The sequence below is a fragment of the Sardina pilchardus genome, chromosome 12 (assembly GCF_963854185.1).
Source record: "Sardina pilchardus chromosome 12, fSarPil1.1, whole genome shotgun sequence".
NCBI lineage: Eukaryota > Metazoa > Chordata > Actinopteri > Clupeiformes > Clupeidae > Sardina > Sardina pilchardus.
Window position 1 is genome coordinate 20,950,477 of NC_085005.1, and position 27,959 is coordinate 20,978,435.

The following is a 27,959-nucleotide window of genomic DNA, read 5'->3' on the forward strand; positions in this document are numbered from 1 at the left end:
TGTATCCTAAAATCTGAACTATTATATCTTTCATGTCATTTATGATGTATTATGTTTCTCAGCTTTGACAGTACAGTTTAAAAGTATTTCCAAAGAAAATCCATGCTATTAATGCTATTAGTGGTAGTCCTAGTACTACACCTTATCGCATTGAATTTCAATGTGTATTTTTATGTAGGTCAGCGAACCACTTCAAAAACTCTGAAAATGACTACACGCATACACTTTTTTCAAAACAAAACAAAAACAACTGTTCATAGATAGTAAGTGAACAGGCATATTACAAAATATTATTACCTAAATTGTACAGTCTGGATTTGTTATCCCAATTTAGTCTTCATTTGTTATACCTACAGTAGGGTTAGAAGCCAACAGCAGCCATGATCACAGCCAGCTGTAGGATAGATATGACCCAGATCTCTCAGTGCAGTTGCATGTGTAAAATAATCAGAACAAATTTGGAATACTCCAGTTGACAATATAAGTGAAGTGAATAAGTGAAGTTAAATCCAGGGCCTTGTGGGGCGTTTCCACTATGGTATCAGCTCAGACTTGACTCGACTCTACTCGCTTTTTTGGGTTTTCCATTAGTAAAAACTGATACCTGGTACCTGGTAGCCTACTACTTTTGGTATCACCTCCGTTGAGGTTCCAAGCGAGCTGAGCCGGTACCAAAAGGTGACGTTAGTGACATTACAGTTGTTTTCTTCAACATTGCTATGACAATCGGCTAGCTTATGGGGGTACTTTGTTTGTTGCAGTGGAAAACGAACACCCGGTCCCAAAGTCAAGTACGGTAGAGTCGAGTCGAGTTGAGCTGATACCATGCAATGAAAAAGCCCCATTAGAGAGAGGGCTCTGACAGAATCGTGCAGCAGCCAGCAGGGGAGTTTTGAACATTCTTACAACATTCCACAACAATGTATGGTTCCATTTAACGTTATTTGGTTACATGACAAATTTAATCTTTTCTTGCCCCTTGGGGATCAATAAAGTATCTATCTATCTGAGTGAAATCAAATACTCCAGGTTATCTCCTCGGATTTTGTAAAATTGGAGTTAAATCAGGGAACTCAGTTTACATGATGCTTAACTGATGTAAAGAATTTAATTGGAGTGAAATTTGAGTGAATTATTGCTTGGATTGAACAGTTAAGCTGTGTTGCATCAATAAGGCAATTATATATAACTATTATATAAAGTAATTTGCAGACTTTTTGGGAATTTGACAGACCCTTACGTGACCAAGCAAGATTCAGATGCTGGCGTGTGACTTCTACGTGCTACAATGTTTCCGTTTTGAGGAGGGGGAGAAACAGGAAGCGCACACACATACACACACACACACACACACACACACACAAACAAACACCTTGAAATTTCCCTCACCCCCAACCCACAACCCCTCCCCCTCCTCCATCACCCATTGAAGTCACTTCTTCCCTAAGGGACAAGAAAGGTGATTTTTTTTTTTTCGCATAGTGGAAAGTGGGCCGTCCTAAGCAGTAATATAAACCTCAAGATAGCAAAGGGCATCAGTCATTCTGTGACCTTAGACATCTGAAGACATCTAAAGAAATCTGAAGAAATCTGAAGACGTGAAGATGAAACTGTCTTGTGTTGTTGCTGTTGCTGTTCTCGTTCTGGCACTCTGCTCCCTGGGACAAAGCCAGCGTAAGTTTGCCATTATTTATTTATTTTCTTAATTGCTCATAGCTGTCTCAGTATGTTTACACAAAGTATATAAATCAATCAACAAAAGACTGTTTTCATTTATAAATGTAGTACATTTTCAAATTGCAGTAATGTGGTGGTGATTTCAAAAAGCAAAAATCTATATGACACCATGGAGTAGATTTACCTTTGTGCGTGCGTGTATATTTCTTTGAATGTTACTGTGCACTCTGTATCCTTGCGTCTTTAGTCTTCCAATTGTCTAACAAAATCAATTTCTATTTCAGAACCAGATAAATGCTGTTTTAGTTATTACAGCAAGACGATTCCACCTAGAGCCATAAAAGAATATAAACCTACCGGCCCCCAGTGCGCCAAAAAGGGAGTGATGTAAGTATTTGTCACTTTACTAATAGCCCTACTTCCACTTAAGTTACTTTTTCATTTTGTCACTGTTTGTTTGTTTGTTTGTTTGTTTGTTTGTCTTATACTGTTCTTTATTTTTTTTTAAGCCTCATCACTAATAAGGGCAAAGAACTGTGTGCCAACCCAGAGGTCAAGGAAGTCCAGGACATCATGGAGAAACTGGACGACCTGTTTGGTACCCTGGCCCCCATCACTTCTCGCTAACATATGACCACAGAAGAGGTTCATCAGCCCTGAGCTCCTTTGTGAGATGTCCATGAACTCTGCATGTCAGAGTCACAGTGAATGTAACAACTGTAACTCAATTGCTTTGTTTTGCACAAAAAATATTCTGTTATTCTATATTGTCTCCTTTATGTTTCTGAAAGAGTACGCTTTCAAGATGGGCCTTATAGATAAATTATAGATAACTAATAAACCTGAGAATCACCCTTTTGTTCAATATTACTCTGACCAGGTTTAAATAAATGTATTTTGGCCACATATATCTGTTTCGGTGCTTAATTTCTTGTGTTTTACATTTACATTTATTCATTTAGCACAGACATTTTTATCCAAAGTGACTTACATGTGTCAATAACATCACAAGGCATTATATATATATTATATATATACAAAGCATGCCAGAGAGGTATCTCTATCTTCAGTCCATTCTAACGCCGCCTTCACATTAGCACAGTAGATACGGCTGCGAAACGGCCGGAAGTCATTCATTTCCTATGGAGATTCGCAGACCGTATGCGAATGGGTCCGAACAGTGTGGTGCGAAAAAAACGGGTCCGTTGGTCATCCGCATGCGTTAAAAAAATTTAACTTGTACGACAGCAACGGACGGTTCCTATCCGATGGAAGTTAGCGTTGCTATGGTACTGATAAACAAATTGAATATCTATCTTTTATAATGTCATATTACATGCTTTTAAACAATAAAGTTTAAAACAAAAGTCATCGAAAAGGAACGTGTATGATCCATAGTGGTGCACAAGCCCATCTTGTGAAAAATAAAATCAACGGTTGATGTAAAATAAATAATTATTTCAAAAAACAAAGTTTTTTGTCATGTCACTGTCTTACTAGTCTCTTGACAATATTAGGGCAGTTTGACAATTAATTTAGAAATAAAATAGCACTATTGTACATTTTACTCAAACTCGAAAAGCCTCCGACGTCCGACGGGGGAGCACTGCGAATTACGGAGTGCTAATGTGAAGGCGGCGTAAGGGCCCACAGCACTGACAGGACCCCTCAGACAGCCCCCATTGTATAAATGATTGTCTGTCATAGGGCCCACATTTTCTAACAGCGCCCCTGCACACATACACACACACAAACATCACAACATGAGGGGTGTAAGGGATGCTACAAAACACACCAGCTTTTGAAAAAGTCTGATATTAACTTGTGAGTGTTTGTTGCATAGGCTCCAACCCGGCTCTTCTTCAGCCATGCAGCTCGAAACTTAACTTGTCTTTAATAAAGTAAATGAAGGGAGAGCAAGTGTGTGGACCTTTTACTCTTTTTTTTGGATCTTAACCTTTTTGGCTCCTACACCTTTATTTGGATGTGCGCACTGTTTGCAACTAAATACAAGAGTTTATACAGGTCATCATATGCTTACAGTATGATCCAAACACAGGATCAAAAAGTTAGATCTTCTTCTCTGGCATTAAGTTGTCAACTGAATTATCAGATCAACATGCACTCTCCACTATGTTTGTATAGTTAACAGTTATTGATGCAAGATTAGAATATGCGGGGAAAAAGAGGGAACACTTGTAATGGCGTTTACGAGTAACCAGAACACATGGTAAAGACCAAAGAAATTAACAGACAATTACAATGATGTGCAACTTACTTTTAACCCTCATGTTGTCCTCAAATCTTACCGATGTTCGTTGTCCTTGGGGTCAATTTGACCCCAGCTAAAAAATGTCATGTTTACTCTGTTGTACCCTTCAAATGAGGAAAAGTCATGAAACTTGAAGCAAAAAAACCCCATATATTTTATGATGTTAAACATTGTTTGGGGTCAAATTGACCCCAAGGACAACATAAGGGCTTATAATCAAAGATTAATACATAGTACATTTGAACAATACATAAATACATTACATTAAATATTGAAACTTAATAGGCTACATCACTTCAGGCAAATGCAAAACTATCTCTTTTATTTGGACTAAATAATTTCCCCTTTTAAAAAATAGGCTACTATAAGTCAACTTATCTCCCTCAACAATGGAATTCTCTTCTCTGATTGGCTGATGGGGTGGCCATTAACTTCGTATAACCTGCTACCTTTGAAGTAGTTCCCGTATCACACTTGAATATTAATTCGCCAAACTCGTTGCGAAGTTTAAATTAACTGTCACGTTGCATCCAAGCTGAAATACAGACGTGCAGAACCATAGTAACATTGTAGCATATGACGGAGGTGGATTGTAGCTAGTTGGATGGCATGTAGGCTATAAAAGTAGCGATCTTTCAAAGTTAAAGTTAATCAGAATCCTGGGATATGCCCGCTTGACAACGGGAGAGATAGAACTAACGACTGGCTTTTGGCCGTAGCAACCAGCCATTTAGAACTAACGACTGGCTTTTGGCCATAGCAACCATCCATTTAGAACTAGTAACGGCAGTTTTGTCCTGCAAGTAGAAAGTTGATATGTGGCGGAAAGTAGTCCCACAGTCAAGACAGTTTTAGCGATGTTTACGGACGCAACGGTGGAATAAAACTATGTTCTAAACATACAGGTTATGAATACAAACGGGAGATAAGCGGGATAACGGCCTTCGAGGTCGACCGGTTCGATGGAAATAATGGCACGGCGGAGGTAACTCCGTCTCCGTGCTTCGCACGTCGCCGGAGTTCTAGACCTCCACCTAGCCATTATTTCCATCGAACCGGTCACCTCGTCGGCCGTTATCCCTTACTTACATTGCTGTTTTGGCTGGATTCATTTTGATTTTCCTTGTTGTGTCCCTGTGCTTCAAAGATTTACAGAAGCGGAGATAAAACAGAGTAAATCAAGGCCATGTAATTACTCAAGTAGACCATCAATTGACCCATCCATGGTTTATATTTTTCACATGTTGTTTTTATCCATTCTACCTGTCCTGTACAGTAGACGTGTGTGGACTAATAGACCAGAGTGTTTAAATATTAGTGGCCTAAAATAGCCTACTCTGGCCTGCTGTCCGCCGCCTAAATACTGGCCCGTGGCCAATGTTACTCCTGATTTACCATACCATAACACTAGGTTGTATCTGGATGGTAGCACCTGAAAGACAGACACAGACACACACACACAGACACACACACACACACACACACACACACACACACACACACACACACACACACACAAACACACACACACACACACACACACACACACACACACACACACACACACACACGCACACACGCATACATTCTCTTTCACATACCTTGACATTTTTTCCCTCCCTCAACCCACAACCACCCCCGATTATTTTGCATGGTAAAAAGTGGGCTGTCCCAAGCGGTAATATAACCCACATGACAGCAAAGGCCATGAGTAAATGTGTGTACCTCTAGACACGTGCATCATCACTGAAGACATCTGAGGGCGTCAGGATGAAACTCTCTTGTGTTGTTGCTGTTGCTGTTCTCGTTCTGGCACTCTGCTCCCAGGGAAAAAGCCAGAGTAAGTTTATCAGATTGATTTTCAGAATGTTTTTTTTTATATATACAGTATATGTTTTAGTACAATCTAGAATAAGTTTTCCACAAAATGCCTAAATTAAATTAAAATATATGCAAAGCATGTTTTTAATTGTAGAGAGGTGCTCTTTTTATGTTTTCTGAAAGCAGCAGCAAAATAATCCATTACACCAAATAGCTGATCCACTTGCACATAAGGGACATGTATGGCATCTACATTTATTTATTTGTTTATTGTTTGTTTGTTTGCTTGTTTGTTTGTTTGTTTGTTCACCAAAATTATATTTTAGGTGGTGCCACTGGACCAGATGAATGCTGTTTTGGTTACTACAGCAAGCCCATTCCTCCCAAAGCCATAAAAGAATATAAGATAACCCATCAAAGCTGCCCCACAAAGGGAGTGCTGTGAGTAATTTCACTTTGCTAAGAGCTCTTCCCAATTAAATTACTTTACAACAAGTTATATCCTCATACAGATCTTTTTTTCTTTTTTTTTTTACAGTTTCATTACTATGAAGGATAAGAAGATTTGTGTCAACCCGGAACTCGAGGAGATCAAGAAAATTATGGACACACTGCTGTTTGGTACCAACTGAACCTCTCACCAGTTCTACTGTAGTGTGTGTCTGTGTGCCCTTCAGTGAGATCTGCCGGCCCTACGCTCCCCGCTATGCTCGACTCCTCTGTGAGATGTCAATATACTGTACTACACCTCAGAGTTACAGTGAATGTAATAGCCTTTAGTTCAGCTGCTTTGTTTTATTTTATTATATTTTTTATACAAAGATAACATAATACAAATGCAAATTCTGTATTTTCTCCTTTGAATTTCTATAAGAGTACCCTTTCAAGATAAGCCATTTAGATAACTAGCTTGACTGATAAACATGGGAATCTTGTACAATATTACTCTGACCAGGTATTAATAAAAAATGTGTTTTGGCTATGTACCTGTTTAAGTGCTTAATTCCTTTTGTTCACTACTCATTTTTATCCCATGTAGCAATGCACACAGGTGACACAAATATGATAGCTCTGTAATTGGCAGGAAGAAAAATAACAATGAAGTTGGAGGACACATCAGCAATGGCTGCAGAGTAGCCTTGTTGGTAAAATTAGTGCAACTTCACAACTACACAATATCGGCTTGCCTGTGTGTCTCCCATGAGTGGAAATTCACTTTTAAAATATGATATACTTTCATATTTTACCAGCATTTGGCTGGTGCTACTTTCCGTCCCTGGTGTTTAAACATTACACAGTTCAACAATGACCACACACTCTTAGAAAGAAAAAAAAAGGTGCTATGGCGAACCAAAAATGGTTCTATGCTTCAAATATGGCACCCCTAAATGGTGTTCATCAAAGGAACCCCTAAGGGTTCTTTAAAAGCCTTCACGGTTCTATAGCACCCCAAATTGCAGTTTTTAAGAGTGCAGCAGTGTGGACTGCTGTCATTTAGACCAGTGTTTTTAAGTGGTGGGTTGGGAACCAAAAATGGGTCGCGGAACCATTCTGGGTGGGTTGCATAACTTTTATTCAAAATGCTACCTTATCAGATCTAATATTGTACCTTTCTTTTAACAGGCTTTATTCATAGCCAAAGTCAGTCACTGCCATGGACATAAACAATGTTTATATAACCGGTCACGTTAGACATAATTTTAGTGGTAAACGCAAATGCCAAATATCTGCATGTTCCAGACAAGTAGGTCTACAGGCACTTTGTAGCTCACCATATCCGTTGGCTTGAACACTAAATAAATGGGTCGCGACTCTATGAATGTGACGGGGCGAGTAGCAAGTGCTATTATGTATTCTGTCTGTTTTCTAGATATGTATTGGAGTGCTAAATTCCAACCACCTCACACCGCTCTGATCACTCCTACCTTTAACAATAATGAACATAGGAAATTGTGAGTCCCAAAGTCAGACCAGTTAGACAATTACATTCATATCATAGAAGTATCAATGACATGCATTGTGTATTCCATATTTTAATTGCACGCCACTACTTTTTAACCAACTACCTTTACTATTTGTCTCTACAAGGAAAGGCCTTAGGTGTTACTACTGCAAAGCTATTTGTAGCTACTTTATTTCCTGTATGTTTGAGAGGAGCGTTTAGCTGCTGAGTTTTTGCCCGTGGCTGTGGTTTGTGGTTCTCCTGAGTGTAGATAGTGTGCCAAAAAAAAGCCAAACAGACCAGTTTCATCAGAACGATGAAAAACATTTTTTTTCCCCTGATGTGGGTTTGTATGTGTCACATGAAAATAGGCTGTTAGCATATATTTTCACTCTTGCATGTTTTGTTAGCAGCCAGGTACAAGTGACAGTGTTTGTGATTGACAGCGCCTGCCAGAGTCTGCCCAGACACCTTCTGTCCCAGTGTGTGAGTAAAGGTTGGTATTACCAGAGATGGCTGATGAACCATCTCTGAACTGATGTAAAATGCGTTCATTGGACAGCACTTATGTGCCGTCTCGGTCGATGTGAGCGGAAATCCTTGTTCTCTATAGCAAGTTCTTTGCTAGTTTTGGATTCAAATACCATAACGACTTCCTAAGTAAGTACCCATGAGAATGAACGAGATTAGAACAAGGTCTTCAGAGGGATCTCGTTGCTTTGATAGTGATGTTTATTTATTTTTATATAGCGCATTTCACGTGCACTGAGTGCAACCCAAAGCGCTTTACACACAACACTACAAATAGTGCCGAACGGAGTGGCGTAGTCGCCAGCGTACCCGTGACGACATGAAACAAACAAATTTACAAAATAACATCATGAGACAAGACAAAAGATGGCGGACGGAGTGGCGTAATCGCCAGCGTACCCACGACAACAGCACAACAGTTATAGTTAATTTCACAGAGGTGAGTCTTCTTCTTGCAGCTCAGAGAGAGAAGTGCTGACACTTCAAGAGTGTATGTTAAAAATGGATATGTTAAAAATATGTTAAAAATGGACTGCAGTGAATGGCGCAATTTCAGACCCCACAAACCGACACCAATGTAGCACTACCTTAGACCTTTCCCACCAACAGAGAACCGACTCTGTTCAACCAAAAATAATTTGGTTCAGAACCTGAAAAATTAGTTTGGAGCTGGCCCCAAAAAATATAGCTGTATTTCTCTGTGAAATTGGAGTGGGCGTGTCATTCTGCAGTTGTGCATGCAGCAACCTCTGTCGATGATGCATCCTTGGTTCCATTCAACATTGGTTCACTAGAGATTCACAGCATTCTGAATGGAATCGGTTCAAGTTGCCCCCTCAGGCAACTTGTTATTATTTGTTTATCTGGCCGACACAACACCTTTGTAAAAATGGGACTTACAGAGATGAGCTACTACATAGCCAGTGTCCCCTGAGCAGCTTGGGGTTAAGTGACTTGCTCAAGTTCCCAATGGTGGTAGCCGACAATCAGACTCACAACTTTTCTGTTTGCTGTGTATCAGCCCATCTCTGTAACCTGGGTTTCAAGCTATGCAGAACACTAGGATTCTGCTTTCTGCATTTCGCCTCAGCTCAGATCTCTCTCCTTCTCCTTCTCACTCTTTCTCTCTGGATCTCCCTTCTTATGTCACTTGCTCGAGCTCCCTTTTTCTTCTTCTTCTTCTTCTTCTTCTTCTTCTTCTTCTCTCTCTCTCTATCTTTCTCTCTCTGTCTCACACACACACACACACACACACACACACACACACACACACACACACATACACACATAGAAACAAATGCTCACACACTAATTCTGTTTTTTTTCCCCACTGTACCACTCTCCGATGCCTCAACTCAGCATCACCACAAACCTCTTCCTCTTTTCCACCATCTAGTGGTGTTGATGATGGAGTTTCTAATGGGCAGGGGATGTCCATTCTCTGACAAGTAAGTGGGCTGTCCTACACACTAGCCTCTTCTGATACAAGCTGAGTTCAATAGCCACAAGCAGCCAGTATTTGACCAACCTTTGGACACCTCTGCATCACATCTGAAGGCTTCTGAGGGCGTGAGGATGAAACTGTCCTGTGTTGTTGCTGTTGCTGTTCTTGTTCTGGTACTCTGCTCCCAGGGACAAAGCCAGTGTAAGTTTGGCAGATTTTTTTTTTTTCTTTCTGTTATAGATCGGTTTATAACACTCTCTATATATCTAAATGTGTAGTATATTTTCAGAGTGCAGAAATGTGGTGGTGGGTTCATGATTTATGAAAGCAATAATCCATATGACACTAAGGATAGATTCTTTGCTCACACTCACACATCTTTGCTTGTATCGGTAATACAGCATACATTTAGTCCTCTAATTGTCTGATAACACTTACATTTTATTTTATTTCAGATGCCAATGGACCTGATAAATGTTGTTTTAAATTTTACAGCAAGCCGATTCCACCTAGAGCCATAACAAAGTACAAATCTACACACCACAGTTGCACCACAAAGGCAGTGATGTAAGTATTTCTCACTTTTCTAACAGCACTGCTCACCTATTAAGTTACGTTTTCCATTGTGTTGCTGTTTGGCTGATACTCACACTGCTCTTGATTTTCATTAAGCCTTGTCACTCGGAGGGGCAAAGAACTGTGCGCCAAACCAGAGGTCAAACAAATCCAGGACATCATGGAGAAACTGGACAACCTGTTTGGTACCCCGGCCCCCACCAGCTCTCCTTAACGTGTGACCACGGACAAGGCCCTCCGGTTCCCAGCTCCCTGCGCACACTGCACCTCAGAGTTACAGCAAACGTAACAACCTTTAATGCTTTGTTCTGCACTAAAATTGTATTCCTGTACAAATACCCTTTAAAAAAAAAAAAAAAAAAAAAAGTAACGTGTTTTTTTTTTTTTAAAGTGCCTTTTCAAGATGAGACCGATAGATGAATAAGCTTGACTAATAAACCTAAGAATTCCGCTGCGTTTAATTCCTTGTGTTCACTGATTCATTCCCCCAACCCCCCCACCCATATAGCGATGCACACAGGTGACACATAGGCTAACGTAGCTCATAGTGTAATTGGAAGGGTGATGAAAGAAATCCAACAAAACAGTTGGAGGACACATCAGCAATGACTGTGTAGTAGTTGTCAGAAATTGCTAGCACAACTAGACAAGCTTGTACATTCACCAGATAATCTATAGCACAACGTAGCCGCCACTGTGAAATAATTGGATCAGAGTATAAGGTCAGGGGGCATTTGCTCAAAAAAAGTTGAGAACAACTGATCTAATTTTATATGTACTAGATGTCTATCTAAAAACCACTAAGCGACTGTTTATTAAACTAAATGGTCTAAGCGACAAATGGAAGGTGTCACTGAGTTCAAGGCATATTACTATACAAGTGACAAAGTGTTGAATAGAATATCACCTAGATATTGTATAACAACATTTTCATACATTTCCCATTGTTACCAGAGATGGTTGATGAATTATTTCTGATCTGATATATAACACATCAGTTTGACAGGCACTTACAGTAGTTATGGATTAAAATACCTTAATGAGTTTCAAAGCAAGTAGCCAGTTGATAATGACCATTTTACAGGGAAACATTGTTTTTATAGTTGATATGACAGAGGCAGTAACAGAGTGGTTATCCGGAGAATCAGGAGAAGTAAAGTTTATTTCTACTGTGCAGTGGTTCTCAAACTTTTTACAATGAATACCCCCTCAGAGAACAATTTACTCTCCAAATGCCACCTATGACCAGCATTAAAATACATACCCGTACCACTGTTTGAGAACTACTGATCTAGCGCAATAGGCTATTACTCCTCTACTGAACACTTCCCAAGTTCTTGAAGTGACTATCTTTTGGCTGTATGTCTTTTATTCATACTCAAGTCACAACTTAAGACTGATGCAGCATGACAGGATGCCAAGGACTTTTATAAATGGGCCTCTAATGGGCCAGGGAGTCCCACACACTGAAAGCTTGGACACTAGGAGAATGATTCATAACATAAAAATGGAGATCTTTAACGATTAAAAAAAAATAGGCCTTAACGCTGCCCCAGAACGAGATGTGTTTCAGACGTGTGTTCTACATAGGATGAGTGGTCTAACCACATAAAATAGCACACACAAGCGCTCTAATTTCCATGTATTCTGATGTGCGCTATATACTCATCATCATCAACGACTCAGGGTCCATTCAGTAGACAGAGACAACACAGATATGACATACCTACATTAAAAAGGAAAAAAGGATGAAAAGGGGAGAACAGCAAACTAGCCTACCAGCAAGTGCAAATTACACTGTTCACATACTTTTATACTTTGCTTTTAATCATTTTACCATTTACCGTACAATGAATCACTTCATCACTGATCCTGAGCCACCTGTCAAGCTTACTTCAACAAAGCTCACTGATACCAAAACACATCACACCATTTCCTAAAAAAATCTAACGCCATTTATATTAAAGCTAAGCAATGTAGCAAGTCTATAAGATCCTTGCGATAAAATGTATTGTATATTATATACATATGGTTATATGGGTACCATATGTATTTCAAGTTCGTGCTCACTCATACTCATACTAACTGGTAATACTTGTATTTCAGCTGGGACTGAAATAACCCTGGAAATACATTTCTACGAAAGACAGATGTAGGTCACCTAACCACTTCTTCAAGGGCTTAAAAAAAGGAGTGTGCACTTTTTTTCAGTGCAAAAATCAATGATTTTAGATAGTGGAAAATGTATGCATATTGTATAATATGTATGGCTTAAACCAGTGTTCCGTTGAAGAAAGTGCGCATCATGTCCAAATAAAGGTGCAGGAGCCAAAAATATAAGATCCAAAATGAAAAAAAGGTCCACACTCCACACAATTGCTCTCGATTGGTTTACTTTATTAGAATTCAAGTTACGTTTCGAGCTGTATGGCTCTTCCTCACTAAACCAGTGTTTCCCCATGTGCGAGGTGTACCCTAAATTACTTCAGACAACATTTAGAGTTAGACAATTAGCAGGAGTAGCTTTCCTGCAAACAGCTTTCCACTCTTCCTTGAGGACGTTGACATTGTCAAAACACCACTTTACATGCAAGGATGATACTTTTTGAGTCTTATTGACACTTTTTGTTCCACTATGAACGTCACTTACTGCACTCAATTGGTAACGCACATCTTGAACAAGTGAGAAATCATGAAGGCAATGAAAGACTAGGCCACAGGAGGTTGCGGAGTTATCCGGGCGGTTCCCACTGAGTTACAAGCTCAGGACAGTTGTTGAGAGGGCTCTTTAATACAGGCTGCACTCATTGGTTGTACACTATATTGCCAAAAGTATTGGGTCACTTGCCTTGACTCGCATATGAACTTAAGTCACATCCCATCCTTAAAGGTAAACTATGCAACGTTTTTCAGTTAATCAATTCGTTCCATACTGTTATACGTATATGATTAAATGAGTCATTACCAGTCGAACAATGTTTTTTTTCGGCCGCTCTTGTGGTCTGTAGCGGTAGAACCACGCTTGCAATTTCAGGAGCCGTCGGGCACGCACTCATGCTCTACTCCAGGAAGTGTCATGTAAAGTCTCATGAAAAGGCACGGCAGACTGACAGATTGAGGAGTTTTGTAAAATATACAAGCTAAAGCTGTAGGGGAAGCTCTGCAGAGAAATACAGAAAAAGCTAAACCGGCGCCAATCCTGCATCGTTTTCCTTTAATCCATAGGGTTTATTATGACATCGGTCCACCCTTTGCAACTATAACAGCCTCAACCCTAGGAAGGCTTTCCACAAGGTTTAGGAGTGTGTATGGGAATTGTTTACCATTCTTTCAGAAGCTCATTTGTGAGGTCACACACTGATGTTGGACGAGGAGACTGGCTCTCAGTCTCCGTTCTTATTCATCCCTGTTGGTTTGAGGTCAGGACTCTGTGTAGGCCAGTTAAGTTCATGTTCATGTTAAAAGACTCGTGGAAGGTACACTCCGCCAGCAGAACAACGTAAAGGGTAGGCCTACACATTTTCCCACAAGGAATTTGTCCATAAACATCAGGCTAACTGTTACTGGATTGTTGTTGTTGTGTGTCCACAAGACATAATGTATGTACAGTATAGAGGATATAAACTCCCTTACTATACGGGTAGTTGGTGCTGCTGGTGAGGAAGACGATTTCCACAACGATTGCATATTTCCAGTCAAAAATACAGAATAGTTGTGTTAAGTAGGTGGGGGTGTAGCGTTAATATGGACGGACTGTATGGTGAATGATGGAATTAGCATGGGTGTCTCCCTGGGGTGTCGGTCAGGACACAGGACTCAAGGATTCATTTTCAATTCTTTACTGAAGGCTTTCAGCACAGCACAGCAGAGCACACAAGGGTACAGGAAATAATCACTTTGCTAGTTGACTTGTTTATGTTAATGTGGTTGCTTATGTGTGTGGTCTGTAATCAAATAAACAAAGAATACAGAATAAATGACATTAATATGAGTATCAACATCACTAATAAAGGTACAAAGTACAGACAAATTACATATCACTTGCGTTAAGCAAACTAAGGTTAACAGGCTTCATAATAGTGCAATTCGCCTATAATTCCCAAATAGGACTTACATGTAAACAAATTAGTGCAATAGCGCCGCCTAGCGGCGCATACAATTACTCCCTAGCATGCTCCCATAGCGTGATCATGCTCCCATAGCGTGATCACTATGACACGAGTTCGTGTACACCAAACTCTCGTCAAATAGGCATGCAATCACTAACACCATCATGCATTCTACACTTAAACACCCCATAGATACAAACTTGTGCACATTTAAAGGCCGCACACCGAACACAAAGGCAGTAACTACATAATGGTAAAGTGAAAGTAAACGAACACAAGTCCAATCGCCGTTACATCCTCGTCAGACTTGAAACATCTCGGCCACATTACTATACAACATGTTGACCAGTACCAACATATATTTATTGATGAAACAACAAACATGTAGGCACGAAGCCTCAAACTCACCCCGTGGTCAATTACGCACACGAAGCACCAACAACATAATGTCTCTCTCTCACTCGCTTCGCGACCGCATGCAACTCCTGCGGCCCACACGAACACAACTACTGGCGCATGCGCGCAGGAGCGGTCTTTCTAACAAAGCCGCCCCCAAATTTGGGTCCAAATTTGCTCCCTGAAAAGGCCGCTCTAGGGTCCATCAAGGTCATCAGTGTTGTCCTCTGGATCTTGAATCTCTGGTAGTACTATCACGCGGGTGATGGGTCTAGTGTAAACACGGTCCTTTATTCGTACCTCAGCTGTCCTCACTCGTCCATCGACGCCAGGAAAGACTTTGGTCACCTTGCCCATCTGCCACAATGACCGAGGCAGCTGGGGGTCAATGAGCAACACCACCATGCCGACTTGGACATCTGGAGATGGATTCTGCCACTTCCCTCTGGTCTGCAATCCGAGCAGGTAGTGTTTGACGAACGCTGACCAAAATCGCTCAGCCAACACCTGAGAATGTCTCCATCTCCGCTTGCTCAACAACTCCGATTCAGGATAAACAACTGGGGGTAAGGAGCCATCCGGCCGCCCCAACAGAAGGCAATTGGGGGTCACTGGGTCTTGATCTGCTAGGTCTGCGGAAACATATCCGAGGGGCTTGGAGTTCAATATGGCTTCAATTTCGGTGAGGACGGTCCTGAGGACTTCCTCTGTGACGGTCTCTGCGCCCAATGTGGAGTAAAGGGCTGCCTTAACTGAGCGGATCTCGCGCTCCCATACTCCGCCGAAATGGGGAGCAGCAGGTGGGTTGTAATGGAAACTAATCTGTTGCTTGGCCAGGAGTTGTTGCAGGTCAGGACTCAGTTGATTGTAGGCATCTTTTAGCTCGGTCTCTCCCCCACGAAAGTTTGTGCCTTGGTCAGAATACAATTCTGCTGGTTGACCACGTCGGGCAACAAACCTTCTAAGGGCCATAAGGAAGGCATCGCTGTCAATGGACGTCAGGATCTCTAGATGCACAGCTCGAGTGGTCAGGCATTTGAATAGTAGGCCCCACCTCTTCTCATTACGGCGACCCACCTTGATCAGGAGAGGGCCAAAGCAATCCATTCCAGCTGAATAAAATGCCGGTTTGTACAGCCTGAGACGAGGTGGAGGTAGGTCCATCATTTTCTGACAGGCTGGCTTAGATCTCCACTTACGACAATCTAGGCAGGTCCGCTGGTGCCTGCGTACTGCTTCTCTACCTCTAAGGATCCAGAACTTCCGGCGTAGTTCTGCGAACACTCGCTCTGGTCCTGGATGACACAGCCGGGCGTCATAGTCCTTTATGAGTAGACGGGTGTTCTGATGGCTGGGGTCCAGGACTATAGGATGAACTGTTTCGGCATCGAGATGTTCAAGTCGTCTCAACCGTCCTCCAACACGGATGAGCTGGGTGACTTTATCGAACTCAGGAGAAAGGCAGAGCAATCGACTGCTTGAATGCACTAGTTTCCCTGTTTGGAGGAGTTGATAGTCCTCAGGAAAGCAATCTGTTTGGACTCTCCTCAGCACTAGAAGCTCCGCTTCATGAAACGTGTTAGCAGGAGTATGGCCAGTCAGATGGGCCGCCCCATGAAGCTCCTCGGCTACTGCTTGAAGCAATTCTTGCCAGCTGATGTACTTGCTTCCATCTGTCATGGGCGGTGATGTGATGGTTAGTCCACAGATGGCGGCTTTCCTCAGCTCTGTACTATCGTCCCCAGGTGGCTCTGAGGGGTGGGATGGCCATTCACTTGGAGGTTGCAGTAGAAACTGTGGTCCATGGATCCACCGGGAAGGTCCAATCAGCTCTTTCAGGTTCTTCCCTCGGGTGAGATCATCTGCAGGATTTCTGGCCGAGTCCACATACCTCCATGAGTCTAGGTTGGTTAGCTCTTGAATTTCTGCCACTCTGGTGCCCACAAATACCTTGAAGTGGCAGGACTCAGAGTGCAGCCAATGGAGGACTGTTGTGGAGTCTGTCCAGTAGATAACATCTTGGATTGGCAGAGTGATCTCATTTGCAAGGACTTTTGACAGCTGAGCGCCTGTTAGAGCCGCGCAGAGCTCCAACCGTGGCATTGAGTGTTGCTTCCTTGGAGCCACACGCGATCTTGCTAGGAGAAAGGCTAGTTGTACATTGCCATCAGGATCTATGGACTGAAGGTATGCTACAGACCCATATGCCTTCTCAGAGGCATCTGCGAAGACATGGATATTATGGGTCACCTGAGCATGGTCTACTGCGGATGGTAAGTAGCACCTAGGTAAAACTACTTCAGGTAGGTACTTGAGTTCTGATTCCCATTCCATCCAGGCCTGCAGGAGGTGTTCGGGGAGCATAGGGTCGTCCCAGTCTCTGTGTTTATCCCAAAGCTGTTGAACAATCACTTTTGCCCTGGTGGTAAAGGGTATGAGGACTCCAAGAGGATCATATTGTGTGGCCAGCACCCGGTAGATGTTTCTCATTGTAGGTGCACTGTATGCCACAGGTCTGTGTTTGAAGCCTATGGTGTCCGTGTCACAGAACCAACTCAATCCCAAAGTGGATTCTTTCGCTTCAGCTTTGTCTTGTGAGAGCCACAATTCCAGTTTGGCCGATCTAGCCTCTGGTGGGAGGTGACTTACAACATCGGGCTCGTTGCTGGCCCACTGCCTAATGTCAAATCCTCCAGAGGCTAGGACGTCCCTTAACTTGTTGAGTAGATGACGTGCTTCTTGGATGCAAGCAAAGCTCTGGAGACAATTGTCTACATAAAAGCTCTTCTCCACAGAGAATCTCACGTCTTCTTCTGGTGAGCTATGCAAGGCGACATGTCTTTGCAGAGCAAATGATGCACAACAAGGACTGCAAGTCGTCCCGAAAGGGAGTACCTGCCATTCGTAAATCTCCGGGGGGTCATCTCTCCTCATGTCACGCCAGAGAAAGCGTAGGATTGGCTTGTCTTCAGGCAAGAGCAATACCTGGTGGAACATACCACGTATGTCGCCACTTATGGCCACCCCATGCTCCCTGAAGCGAAGGAGAACACCCAGGAGAGAAGGACTCAAGACTGGACCAGGCAGCAAGCACTCATTGAGGTTGAGTCCTTTATGTCTGAAGGAGCAGTTGAATACTATTCTATCTTTACCATTGTGGGTGGTCATGAAGTGGGGAATGTACCAACTCTCACCAGTGGGCGTGGTCTCAGAGGGCAGTTTCACAACAGCATTGGCAATGACCAGCTTCTGGACTTCTGCATTGTATGAGGCTGCCTTGTCAGGGTCCTTTACCAGTCGTCTTTCCATGCTTCGGAGGCTCGGCAAGACGGCTTCCTTGGGGGCTTCGAAACAGGGAAAGTCCCTTTTACGCAAGAGGGGTGTAGCGTAACGAAGGACTCCATTCACCTCTACTCTAGTTGTCTTGTCTTCCAAGAGGCTGATGGCTTCCTGATCCTCCCTCGATCTTGTGACCTGTTTCTCACAGCGATAAGGTAAGACGTCGAGTTGCCACAGTCTTTCTACATCTCTCTTCAACTCTAGCTCCGCAGGACTGAGGGAAAGGTGAAGGCACTCTTGTGGTCGAAGCTGAGTCTGAAGGAGTCTAGCAGGTCCTTGTAACACCCATCCAAGCTGGGTCTTGATGGCAGCTGGACCATCGGGTGGTCCCAGACGGACTGGTGCGATGGGTGTTATCAAATGGGAGTGATCAGAGCCAATGAGTAGTAGAGGTGGTACCTGTTCAAAGGGCTCTATGGGTAAGTCTTTCAAGTGCTCATACTTGCTCAGGATGGTAGCAGGATATGAATGGTCAGCCAGTCCAAGGCGTTCAGCTGTGAATGCTGCTTTGATCCTAAAGGTCCTATGTGGCTGGCTGGCAGGAGATAACTGGAAGGAGACAGATGAGCCACTGATGGTCTGGACGTCTTGGCGAATAGTTCGCAGGGCTAGACTTTCCTCTACGCCTTGAATGCCCAGCTTGCGAGCAGCTGCTGCGAGCAAGATGGTCCGCTCTGATCCATCATCCAACACTGCGTAGGTATCGACGGTCTTCCCCTGATGGTGAATTAAAACTCTGACAACCTTCAGGAGAACCCGTCTGCCGTCTGTAGGCTGGTCCAGGTATAGGGTTTCAGTGGTTGTCGGCTTAGCTGATTCCTGCTTAGTGCTACCATCTTTGAAGTTAACTTCATGTAAGACTTGAAGGTGCTTGCCCTTGCAGATATTACATGCTTTCTTCAGTGTGCACTGAGCAGCCTGATGTGTGCGTGCACACCTCCAACAACGATGATTATTCCGAATCCAGTCTGTCATCTGATCCTTACTGAAGGCTTTAAAGGTGGTGCACTGGCTTAGGTAGTGGTCATCATTGTTGCAATAAGGACAGAAGGCCTTTGATGTGGTGGTCTTCTTAGGGGACTGATCTGACTTGGACAAGGACGATGCAGGTGTCTGGTTTGCTGCTACTTCATTAGCTCCATGTAGCACCATAGTAGAGCGGGCTGGTGGTTTCATCTCTCGCTTGCGGTTTGACTGTTGTCCTTGCTTCTGGCCTTTGTTGCTGGTTTGTGACTCAGTGCCTTGGCACCATGCCTCGTAATGGAGCCATTCAGACAGATCTATGAGATTGTAAACAGTACCTGGACGGTGACCCATCTGCCGGCGAAACTCTGACCTCATCTCAACTGGTAGCTTACTCAGAAGTCTCTCCACATGCGACCCGCATCGCAGCTCTGCCTCACCTTCTGGGCCCAGGGTATTCAGCATGCCAACGAGAGACCGGATCTGAAGGGCGAATTTCTCAAATGCTTCGATATCACCTCTCCTTACATCTGCTGAGTCCATCACACTGGCTATCTTCTTGAGAGCCAGCTTATGGGGCTGACCATATCTCTCATTCAGAGCAGTCATTGTGTCGGAATAAGGAAACGGGGAGTTCAGAAATGAATCTGCTACCAGACGAGCTTCTTCGAGCTTCAGATGATCCATGAGGATTTGGTATCTGAATAACTCCGTGGCATCCGTAGGCAATAGGTTGTCAAGAGCGATCTTCAGACGAGTAAACTCACTGGGATCTTTTGTGACAAAGTTTGGTATCGTTGGCTTGGGACCCCGGTAGGTCTTTTCTTGGACTGCTGGATATGTGGGCGGTGGCACCGTCGCTCCATAGTATGGCCTTTGGAATTGAGGAGGATAAAGTTGTGGAGCTACTTGAGGTGGCTGAGCATACATGGGTCCAGCTGGGGGCACTTGAGGTTGTGGATGGCATGCATAGGACTGTGGCTGAGGCTGAACAGGAGGCTGGTGAAGATGGGAGTAAGGTACACTGGTACGGTACGCAGTTGAGGTATCATAGAAGGGCACGCTGGATGTATGTTGGCTCCAGGCTGGCTGCTGTATACTGGGAGCTGTGGAGGCAGCCTGGGCTTTCATGCTCTGCAACTCACTCAGCATTCTCCCCATGAAGTCATACAGTATCTGGTCTCTGTCTGGATCCTCTTTGATCGTCTGACTTGGAGGGTTAGGATGATAAGGTGGATGACCAGTTGCCTGATATAACTGAGGTGGGCAGTTGGTGCTGAGCTGAGTAGGATAGTGCTGTGATGCTGCTAACGCTGCAGTCGAGTAGGCAATCTGAGGTGGTTGACTGTACGTGTTCATTGAGGATGAGCGAGGTAACACTGAGGCAGGTCGGGTGGCAGGCTGTACAGGATAGGAAGGCTGAATCTGTGACAAAGGAGGTGGGAACCCATACTGGCTGCCTGGTAGCGGCACTGACTGCTGGGCCCACCTTTCCCAAGGGCGGTGGTAAGGGGATGTCAGTTGTTGACCACTAGGCGGTACGGCATGACGCATTCCCTCCTCAAAGGATTCCGTCAGAGCTTCCATGGGATCTATGCCATTTTGACTCACTGGACTTCCTGCTCTGGTAGAGGGCTGGGTCTCTGGCACTCCTTCCTCCCACATGTGCTGTATCCTCTCCTCAGTACCCTGTGCATGCAGCTGTGCTGTGTGATGAACCAATGGCTGAAAGTTAAGTCTTCGACTACCAGTCAGATCGTAGTCTTGAAGATAGGCAGGTGGCTGAATCTGGCGCCGTGGCCTAACAGCTTCTGGCTGAGATGGAACCGGCTGCATGTCTTCAGGAATTCTTCTTTCCAGGGCTAACACCAACTCCGGCTCGAAGGACCTTTGTTAAGTAGGTGGGGGTGTAGCGTTAATATGGACGGACTGTATGGTGAATGATGGAATTAGCATGGGTGTCTCCCTGGGGTGTCGGTCAGGACACAGGACTCAAGGATTCATTTTCAATTCTTTACTGAAGGCTTTCAGCACAGCACAGCAGAGCACACAAGGGTACAGGAAATAATCACTTTGCTAGTTGACTTGTTTATGTTAATGTGGTTGCTTATGTGTGTGGTCTGTAATCAAATAAACAAAGAATACAGAATAAATGACATTAATATGAGTATCAACATCACTAATAAAGGTACAAAGTACAGACAAATTACATATCACTTGCGTTAAGCAAACTAAGGTTAACAGGCTTCATAATAGTGCAATTCGCCTATAATTCCCAAATAGGACTTACATGTAAACAAATTAGTGCAATAGCGCCGCCTAGCGGCGCATACAATTACTCCCTAGCATGCTCCCATAGCGTGATCATGCTCCCATAGCGTGATCACTATGACACGAGTTCGTGTACACCAAACTCTCGTCAAATAGGCATGCAATCACTAACACCATCATGCATTCTACACTTAAACACCCCATAGATACAAACTTGTGCACATTTAAAGGCCGCACACCGAACACAAAGGCAGTAACTACATAATGGTAAAGTGAAAGTAAACGAACACAAGTCCAATCGCCGTTACATCCTCGTCAGACTTGAAACATCTCGGCCACATTACTATACAACATGTTGACCAGTACCAACATATATTTATTGATGAAACAACAAACATGTAGGCACGAAGCCTCAAACTCACCCCGTGGTCAATTACGCACACGAAGCACCAACAACATAATGTCTCTCTCTCACTCGCTTCGCGACCGCATGCAACTCCTGCGGCCCACACGAACACAACTACTGGCGCATGCGCGCAGGAGCGGTCTTTCTAACAAGTTGTGTGAAAGGTCTATTGTGCACAAATAAGAGGCTAAAGTTTGTGGATTGGCCTTAAGGCTGGCAAAAGGGCATTATGAGAGCCGTCATTAAAGTTGTGATGCACCATTTATAAACACATCAAATTAAACAGCCTACAATTAGCATTAGTTTTTCTTAAGAAATTAACGCACACTCGGCTAATAAACTATACAAAGGCTTGTTTTTTTTTACCTTGGATGTTGGTGTCATCATTTAAAAGTCACAAAAAGCAGTGTTTTTTTATTTATTTTTTGGCGGGGGGGGGGGGGGGATAGGTGGGCCGCAGAACATTTTCAGAATTACAGATGGGCAAGTTTTAAGTTTGGGAACCACTGGCAGTGTAAACATTAAACAGTGTAGAACTATTTGCTAACCAAGGATGTGGTTTACATGTGCTACACTGAACCGTGATAGCAGTGATCAGTGAAATAGATATGATCCTGATCTGTCCCAATGTGTTAGATCCTATTCGTGTGAGTGAGGTGGGCGAATATGAGGCTATTTCTGGTTCCTGTGGACCAAACGTGATACATCATGGTGTGACCAAGCAAAGACAGGTAGGTGATTTCCACGCACTGTGTGTTTCCGTCTTGTAGTTGTGTCGGCGAAGAGCTGCGTCAAAGATGAGGAGGGGGGGTAGAAACAGGAAGCTGGGCTGCACATGCAGGCACATGTGTATGTGCACACACACACACACACACACACACCCACACACCCACACACACACACACACACACAGACACACACACACACACACACAGACACACACACACACACACACACACACACACACACACACACATAGGCTACATTAGCACACAAACACAGACACACACACACGCACACACACACACACACACACACACACACACACACACACACACACACACACACACACACACACACACACACACACACACACACACACACACACACACACACACACACACACACGCTCTCACACAAGAGCACTTTCTCTCTCACACAAAGGCATCCACAACCACGCTGTTTCGCCCCCTTGCCCAAAATATCACCTGATGCAACAACTCACCATCACTCCCCTAGAGGTGCTGATGATGGGGTCTTTTCTAATGGGCAGGGAAAGTTCATTCTCTGCAAAGTGGAAAGTGGGCTGTCCTACACACTAGCCTCTTCTGATACAAGCTGAGTTCAGAAGCCACAGGCAGTCAGTGTGCATTGAACTTCTGGACACTGACAACATCTGAAGACGTGAAGATGAAACTGTCTTGTGTTGTTGCTGTTGCTGTTCTTGTTCTGGCACTCTGCTCCCTGGGACAGAGCCAGGGTAAGTTTAGCAGATTTTTTTACTTTTTTTCTAAGTTGTTCATAACTGTGATCAACACAGTACTGTTCCCATTTATAAATGTGTAGTGTATTTTCAAATTACAGAAATGTGTGTTCATGATTTCAGAAAACAATAATCTATTTGCGTGTGTGTGTGTGTGTGTGTGTGTGTGTGTGTGTGTGTACTTGTGTGTCACTGTGCACGCTCATAGTCTGTGTGTATAGGCATGTGCAGCATACATTTAGTCTAATTGATTTTATTTAACTGTCTAACAAACTGAACTTCTACTGCAACAGTTGCCGGGCCAGATAAATGCTGTTTCAATTATTACGGCAAGGCGATTCCATCGAGAGCCATAAAAGAATATAAAATCACCCACCCCAGCTGCCCCAAAAAGGGTGTGATGTAAGTGTTTTCACACTTACGATCAGCATTTCCTGTGTTTCTTTTTAGCTTGTTGATGCTTACTTTGTCCTCGTGTTTCTCTTGATTTTTTTTAAAGCCTCATCACTGTGAAGGGCAAAGAACTGTGCGCCAACCCAGAGGTCAAGCAAGTCATGGACATCATGGACAGAGTGGACGACCTTTTTGGTACCCCGGCCCCCACCAGCTCTCCTTAACATGTGACCATGGACGAGGTCCACCAACCCTGAGCCCCCTGCTATGTCCAACTCCGCCATGAGACATCAGTATACACAGCTCAAAAGAGTTACAGCTCTGTTGTAACAATGTAACAATCTGTAACTGAATTGCTTTGTTTTGCACAAAACACGGTCTTTTCTCTCTCTCTCTCTCTCTCTTAACTGCTGGGCAGCGCAGCAAGACCTATGAGTAAGCTTGTAAAAACTTTTAATAAATAAATGTATTTCACAATATATTTGGCCTTTGTGGATTCCGTTTGGTTTTCTATTTATTCATATTCATATGACGCATGACAGGTGTCAAAGATGAAGCATATTTTAGTTGTTGGGGCAAACAAAAGAAACATTTCTCCAGGCATAAGGTACTGAAAATAAAATAACTGAGTAGGGACAATAGCTGAGGACAGTTGTTCATAAATACTAGCCTTACAATTATATTTAAAAATCAATTATATTTAAAAATCGACCAGAATTTGTTTGTTCTCTGCATCATACAATTCACTACTGTCATAGTTAATGACATACCCAATACATATACAGATATGGCCATTGCTATGTCATTTTCCACTGCATGTAATAGCTTGAACCAGCGACGTCTTCATATCTGTATCGTGTGGGTGATATTTCTGCACAGCAACATTTCCTGTTAGTAAAGCACTTTGCTGTTCATTCGCAAAGTGGTTTGTGGTTATAACTGGGTCTTGTGGGTGTATAGTGTGAAGCCAAAGAGATAAACTAAAAGGCTTATCATAGCTTATGGCAAAACTAGTTTGTGATGTGGGATTTTGAAAAAAAAAAGGTTGTAAATATAGGCCACTCATTCTCACTCAGTAGGTTAACAGGTACCAATCAAAGTATTTGTGATGGAGAGAGATGACATTTGGAAAACTCTCAAGTTGAGAAGCACATGTGCACTTCCACGAGGTCACTAAAGTCACACAAAGACCACAAACAAGATCATTATGGTGTGAGGAATGACATACGTTTCACCAGTGCATACAGCAGTATTAGACGAGTGCACACAAAAAAAAAAAAAATTCAATGCAAGGCCACCTGTCCTTGCCTTTTAGGTCACACCACACTATTACACTACCCAATCAAATTGCTATGTTTGGGTATGAGCACCCTCTAGAGGCTCAGAGGTGCAGAAACTGATCTCTCTCTGGCTCCTCCACAAATATTCGGGCCCCAGCTTGCCTTGCAGCTTGCAGCTTTCCTCCAGGCCTGGGAAAACAGTGGCATGAGCAACGCTCTGTCAAGGTGCTTCCCTCCACTCTCTCCGTCCTTTCAACCTCCAGAAGTGCTTTAAAGAGACCCTATGCAACTTTCTGCAGGAGACGATCGCTCCTTGTTTACATCTGGAAGTCTGAGACGAAGAACCACGCTTGCAATTTATATATTTAAATATAGCCTATACATGTATAAATATACACGCTAAAGCGGTCGGGGAAGCTCTGCAGAGAAAATGCAAGCATAAAACGAGCGAAAACTAACAACGAAACCGAAACCTGAAATGAAATCGCCAATCCTGCATAGTTCCTCTTTAAACCTCCAGAAGGGCTTTAAACTCTTGAACAGAGCTATCAGCAGGCTGAAGATAGTGTGTGGTGTGAGGGGGAGGCTGAACGCACATACATAATTGTCCTTCATCAAGTCGAGAAAGTCAATGTTATATACATGGGAGTGGCCATCAACCAGTGCTGGAGTCAAGGATCATCTTTGAGCAGGCTTACGAGAAAAAAAAAACGTTTTGCCCCATTCAATGATTAATTCCATGTTTATGTTACCTGACATCCTGAGGAAGATATTCTCGGGAGCCTCAAAGAGCCAATCTGCCTTCACCCTCTTGCCCTTGAAGATTCGGCCCATACCCTCCACCAGCGTTGATGCTGGAAAGGCAGGTTGAGGTTTACTAATTTGATTATCAACAACACCTCCAAGCATATTTATTATTAAAGATTGTATTTTTATACATTTTTAAAGAACCCGTGTGTTGTACATTTTATTGGGACAGAGTCCCCCTTACTGTAACCATCACAATAGTCCAGCTTAAGGGGGGTGCTACAGAAGCATGACAAGCGGAATTTTGAATTTAGGGATCAATAAAGTATCAATCTATCTATCTATCTATCAAGCGCGACTTGAGTGGTGGGCATATTTTGTACTGCTATTGGCCGGGTTTCCCAGATTCGTTAAGAAGCTCTTAAGTGCTAAGAACTTCTTAGGAGCACTCTAAGAACGTTCTAAGAACGCTCCAAAGAAGTTCTTAGCACTTAAGAGCTTCTTAATGAATACGGGAAACGTGGCCATTGGCTACTAGTTATACTGCTGTCACCTTGCCTTAGGTTCACATATATTGGTACAATGAATGAGCCAGAATCATGTTAATGGGAATGAGCCACAAGGATCACTTGGGAGGTCTTTTCTTGGGAGGTCTTTGGGAGGACAAGGAGACCAGTGAGGATGACCAGTCTTTTGAGGAGGAATAATCCCCAGTCCCGTCTGCAGTGCCAACTTCCCAGCGCACTCCAGTCCCTGCTCCGCAACCCTCTCCGGTCTTGACTCCAGTCCTGCTGCTCTCGTCTTTGTTGCGGCAGGATACTTGATGAGGTTGAAGCTCTTACTGTAGCTACCTCTACTGAATGGTGGTTCAAAGACATTGCATAAAGTTCACTTTGCAATTATTACAAAGAAGTTGAATAAAGCTGTGTAACATTGTGTAATATGTAGGCTATTAACTTTAATATAAACTTTTTGAACACCTTTTCATTTACAGATAGCCATAACATGCATTCCGTTACAGCCATGCATTCCCAGCAGCTTCACAGAATTGTGCGTTCTTGTAACAGCCCTGCCTCAGAGCGGTAGATAAAACAGAGTGGCGACACTCCCATAGACCTCTATAGGAAAAAATGGCAGCGCTTTTTCCAGACTATTTCCTCGTTATGGGGCTTTTGGAACTGTTTACAGCCAATCTCTTGGTCAGTAGTCAATAAGTTAATTGATTACACCCTCCAGCATCAGAAGTACATCCCACCCTCCTGCGATTCAGCCATTCAGCACAGGTTTTTTTGGAACTTTTGATCGTGGTGGCAACATCAAAGAGTGTTGCAACTCTCTCTTTCTATGGCTCTGCCCTGCCCCCTTCCAACACCAAATCCCTGACTTCATACACCAGATCTGCATCTCCGGTCTACTAAAGAGTCACTCATCAGTTAATCCCCTGCACCTGTCCACACCCCTATTTAAAACCCTCCAGTTTCTCTTGTCTTATGCTGCATTCCAGACCTCATCCAAACGAGTGGGAGGTGGGATCTACCCTACCTGAAAGGTTCTACCTCCCACTTCAAAGCGTTCCAAGCATTTTGGAGTGGGAGGTTTAGAAAACATGGGTGACCGCCGTAACGTTAGCATATTAGGCTAGGCTAACTGTATAACGTTATAACGTTACTTTCACAATACGTTGTATTCTTTGTTGACACAATTTTAAGTCATAATATAAAGAACAAGTTAATTACCGTGTCTAAAACAACCCTACCCTAAAGTTTATAGCGTATTCCTTGAAGTTGCCTCTCACGGAGCATGTCTCCATGGGCGCCGCCATAATCCTCCCACTTCATTTTGTTGAGGTCGGGGCAGGTTGAGCTCCTACGAGTTCGCTAGTAGGAGCTCCCACTTCGACAGGCGTTCCAGTGCATCTTTCGTAGTTGGAGGTAGGATAAATCCCACATCCCACTAGTTTAAATGCTGTCTGGAATGCACCATTAGTGTTGCCCGACCTCAACAAAATGAAGTGGGAGGATTATGGAGGCGCCCATGGAGACATGCTCCGTAAGAGGTAATGGTGCATTCCATTTAGTGTTGGCAGTCTCGTACGTTTACCCGCCCGACATGTGAGAATTTGTGGCTAGCGTGAACGCTGGAGTTTGTAGTCTTTTGGGAAAGAACATGGATGCCACCAGGGCAGCAACTGTCTCTTAGTGCTGGACATTTGTCTAGAACACAAGCAGATGTCCCTCATTCTCCCTTTTGAGTATGGTCAATGGGAATGAATAATAAAAACATTTTTGGGCAATTTCAACAAGTGCTGT

General features: G+C 43.4%; 3 protein-coding genes across 3 annotated transcripts; all 3 read left to right on the plus strand.

Moving 5' to 3' along the window:
• The first annotated feature begins 1,545 nt into the window (after nt 1-1,545).
• Nucleotides 1,546-2,585, plus strand: LOC134097871 (C-C motif chemokine 4 homolog). The gene is made up of 3 exons (XM_062550822.1): nt 1,546-1,674; nt 1,962-2,064; nt 2,187-2,585. Exons 1-3 carry the CDS (start codon nt 1,605-1,607, stop codon nt 2,302-2,304), a joined length of 291 nt encoding a protein of 96 aa, XP_062406806.1. The 5' UTR covers nt 1,546-1,604; the 3' UTR covers nt 2,305-2,585.
• On the plus strand, nt 1,563-24,102 carry LOC134097870 (C-C motif chemokine 4 homolog). The gene is made up of 4 exons (XM_062550821.1): nt 1,563-1,566; nt 23,140-23,227; nt 23,524-23,632; nt 23,730-24,102. Exons 2-4 carry the CDS (start codon nt 23,158-23,160, stop codon nt 23,845-23,847), a joined length of 297 nt encoding a protein of 98 aa, XP_062406805.1. The 5' UTR covers nt 1,563-1,566; nt 23,140-23,157; the 3' UTR covers nt 23,848-24,102.
• On the plus strand, nt 9,696-10,724 carry LOC134097869 (C-C motif chemokine 4 homolog). Its single transcript, XM_062550820.1, has 3 exons — nt 9,696-9,888; nt 10,143-10,254; nt 10,360-10,724. Exons 1-3 carry the CDS (start codon nt 9,819-9,821, stop codon nt 10,475-10,477), a joined length of 300 nt encoding a protein of 99 aa, XP_062406804.1. The 5' UTR covers nt 9,696-9,818; the 3' UTR covers nt 10,478-10,724.
• Nucleotides 24,103-27,959: the final 3,857 nt, after the last annotated feature.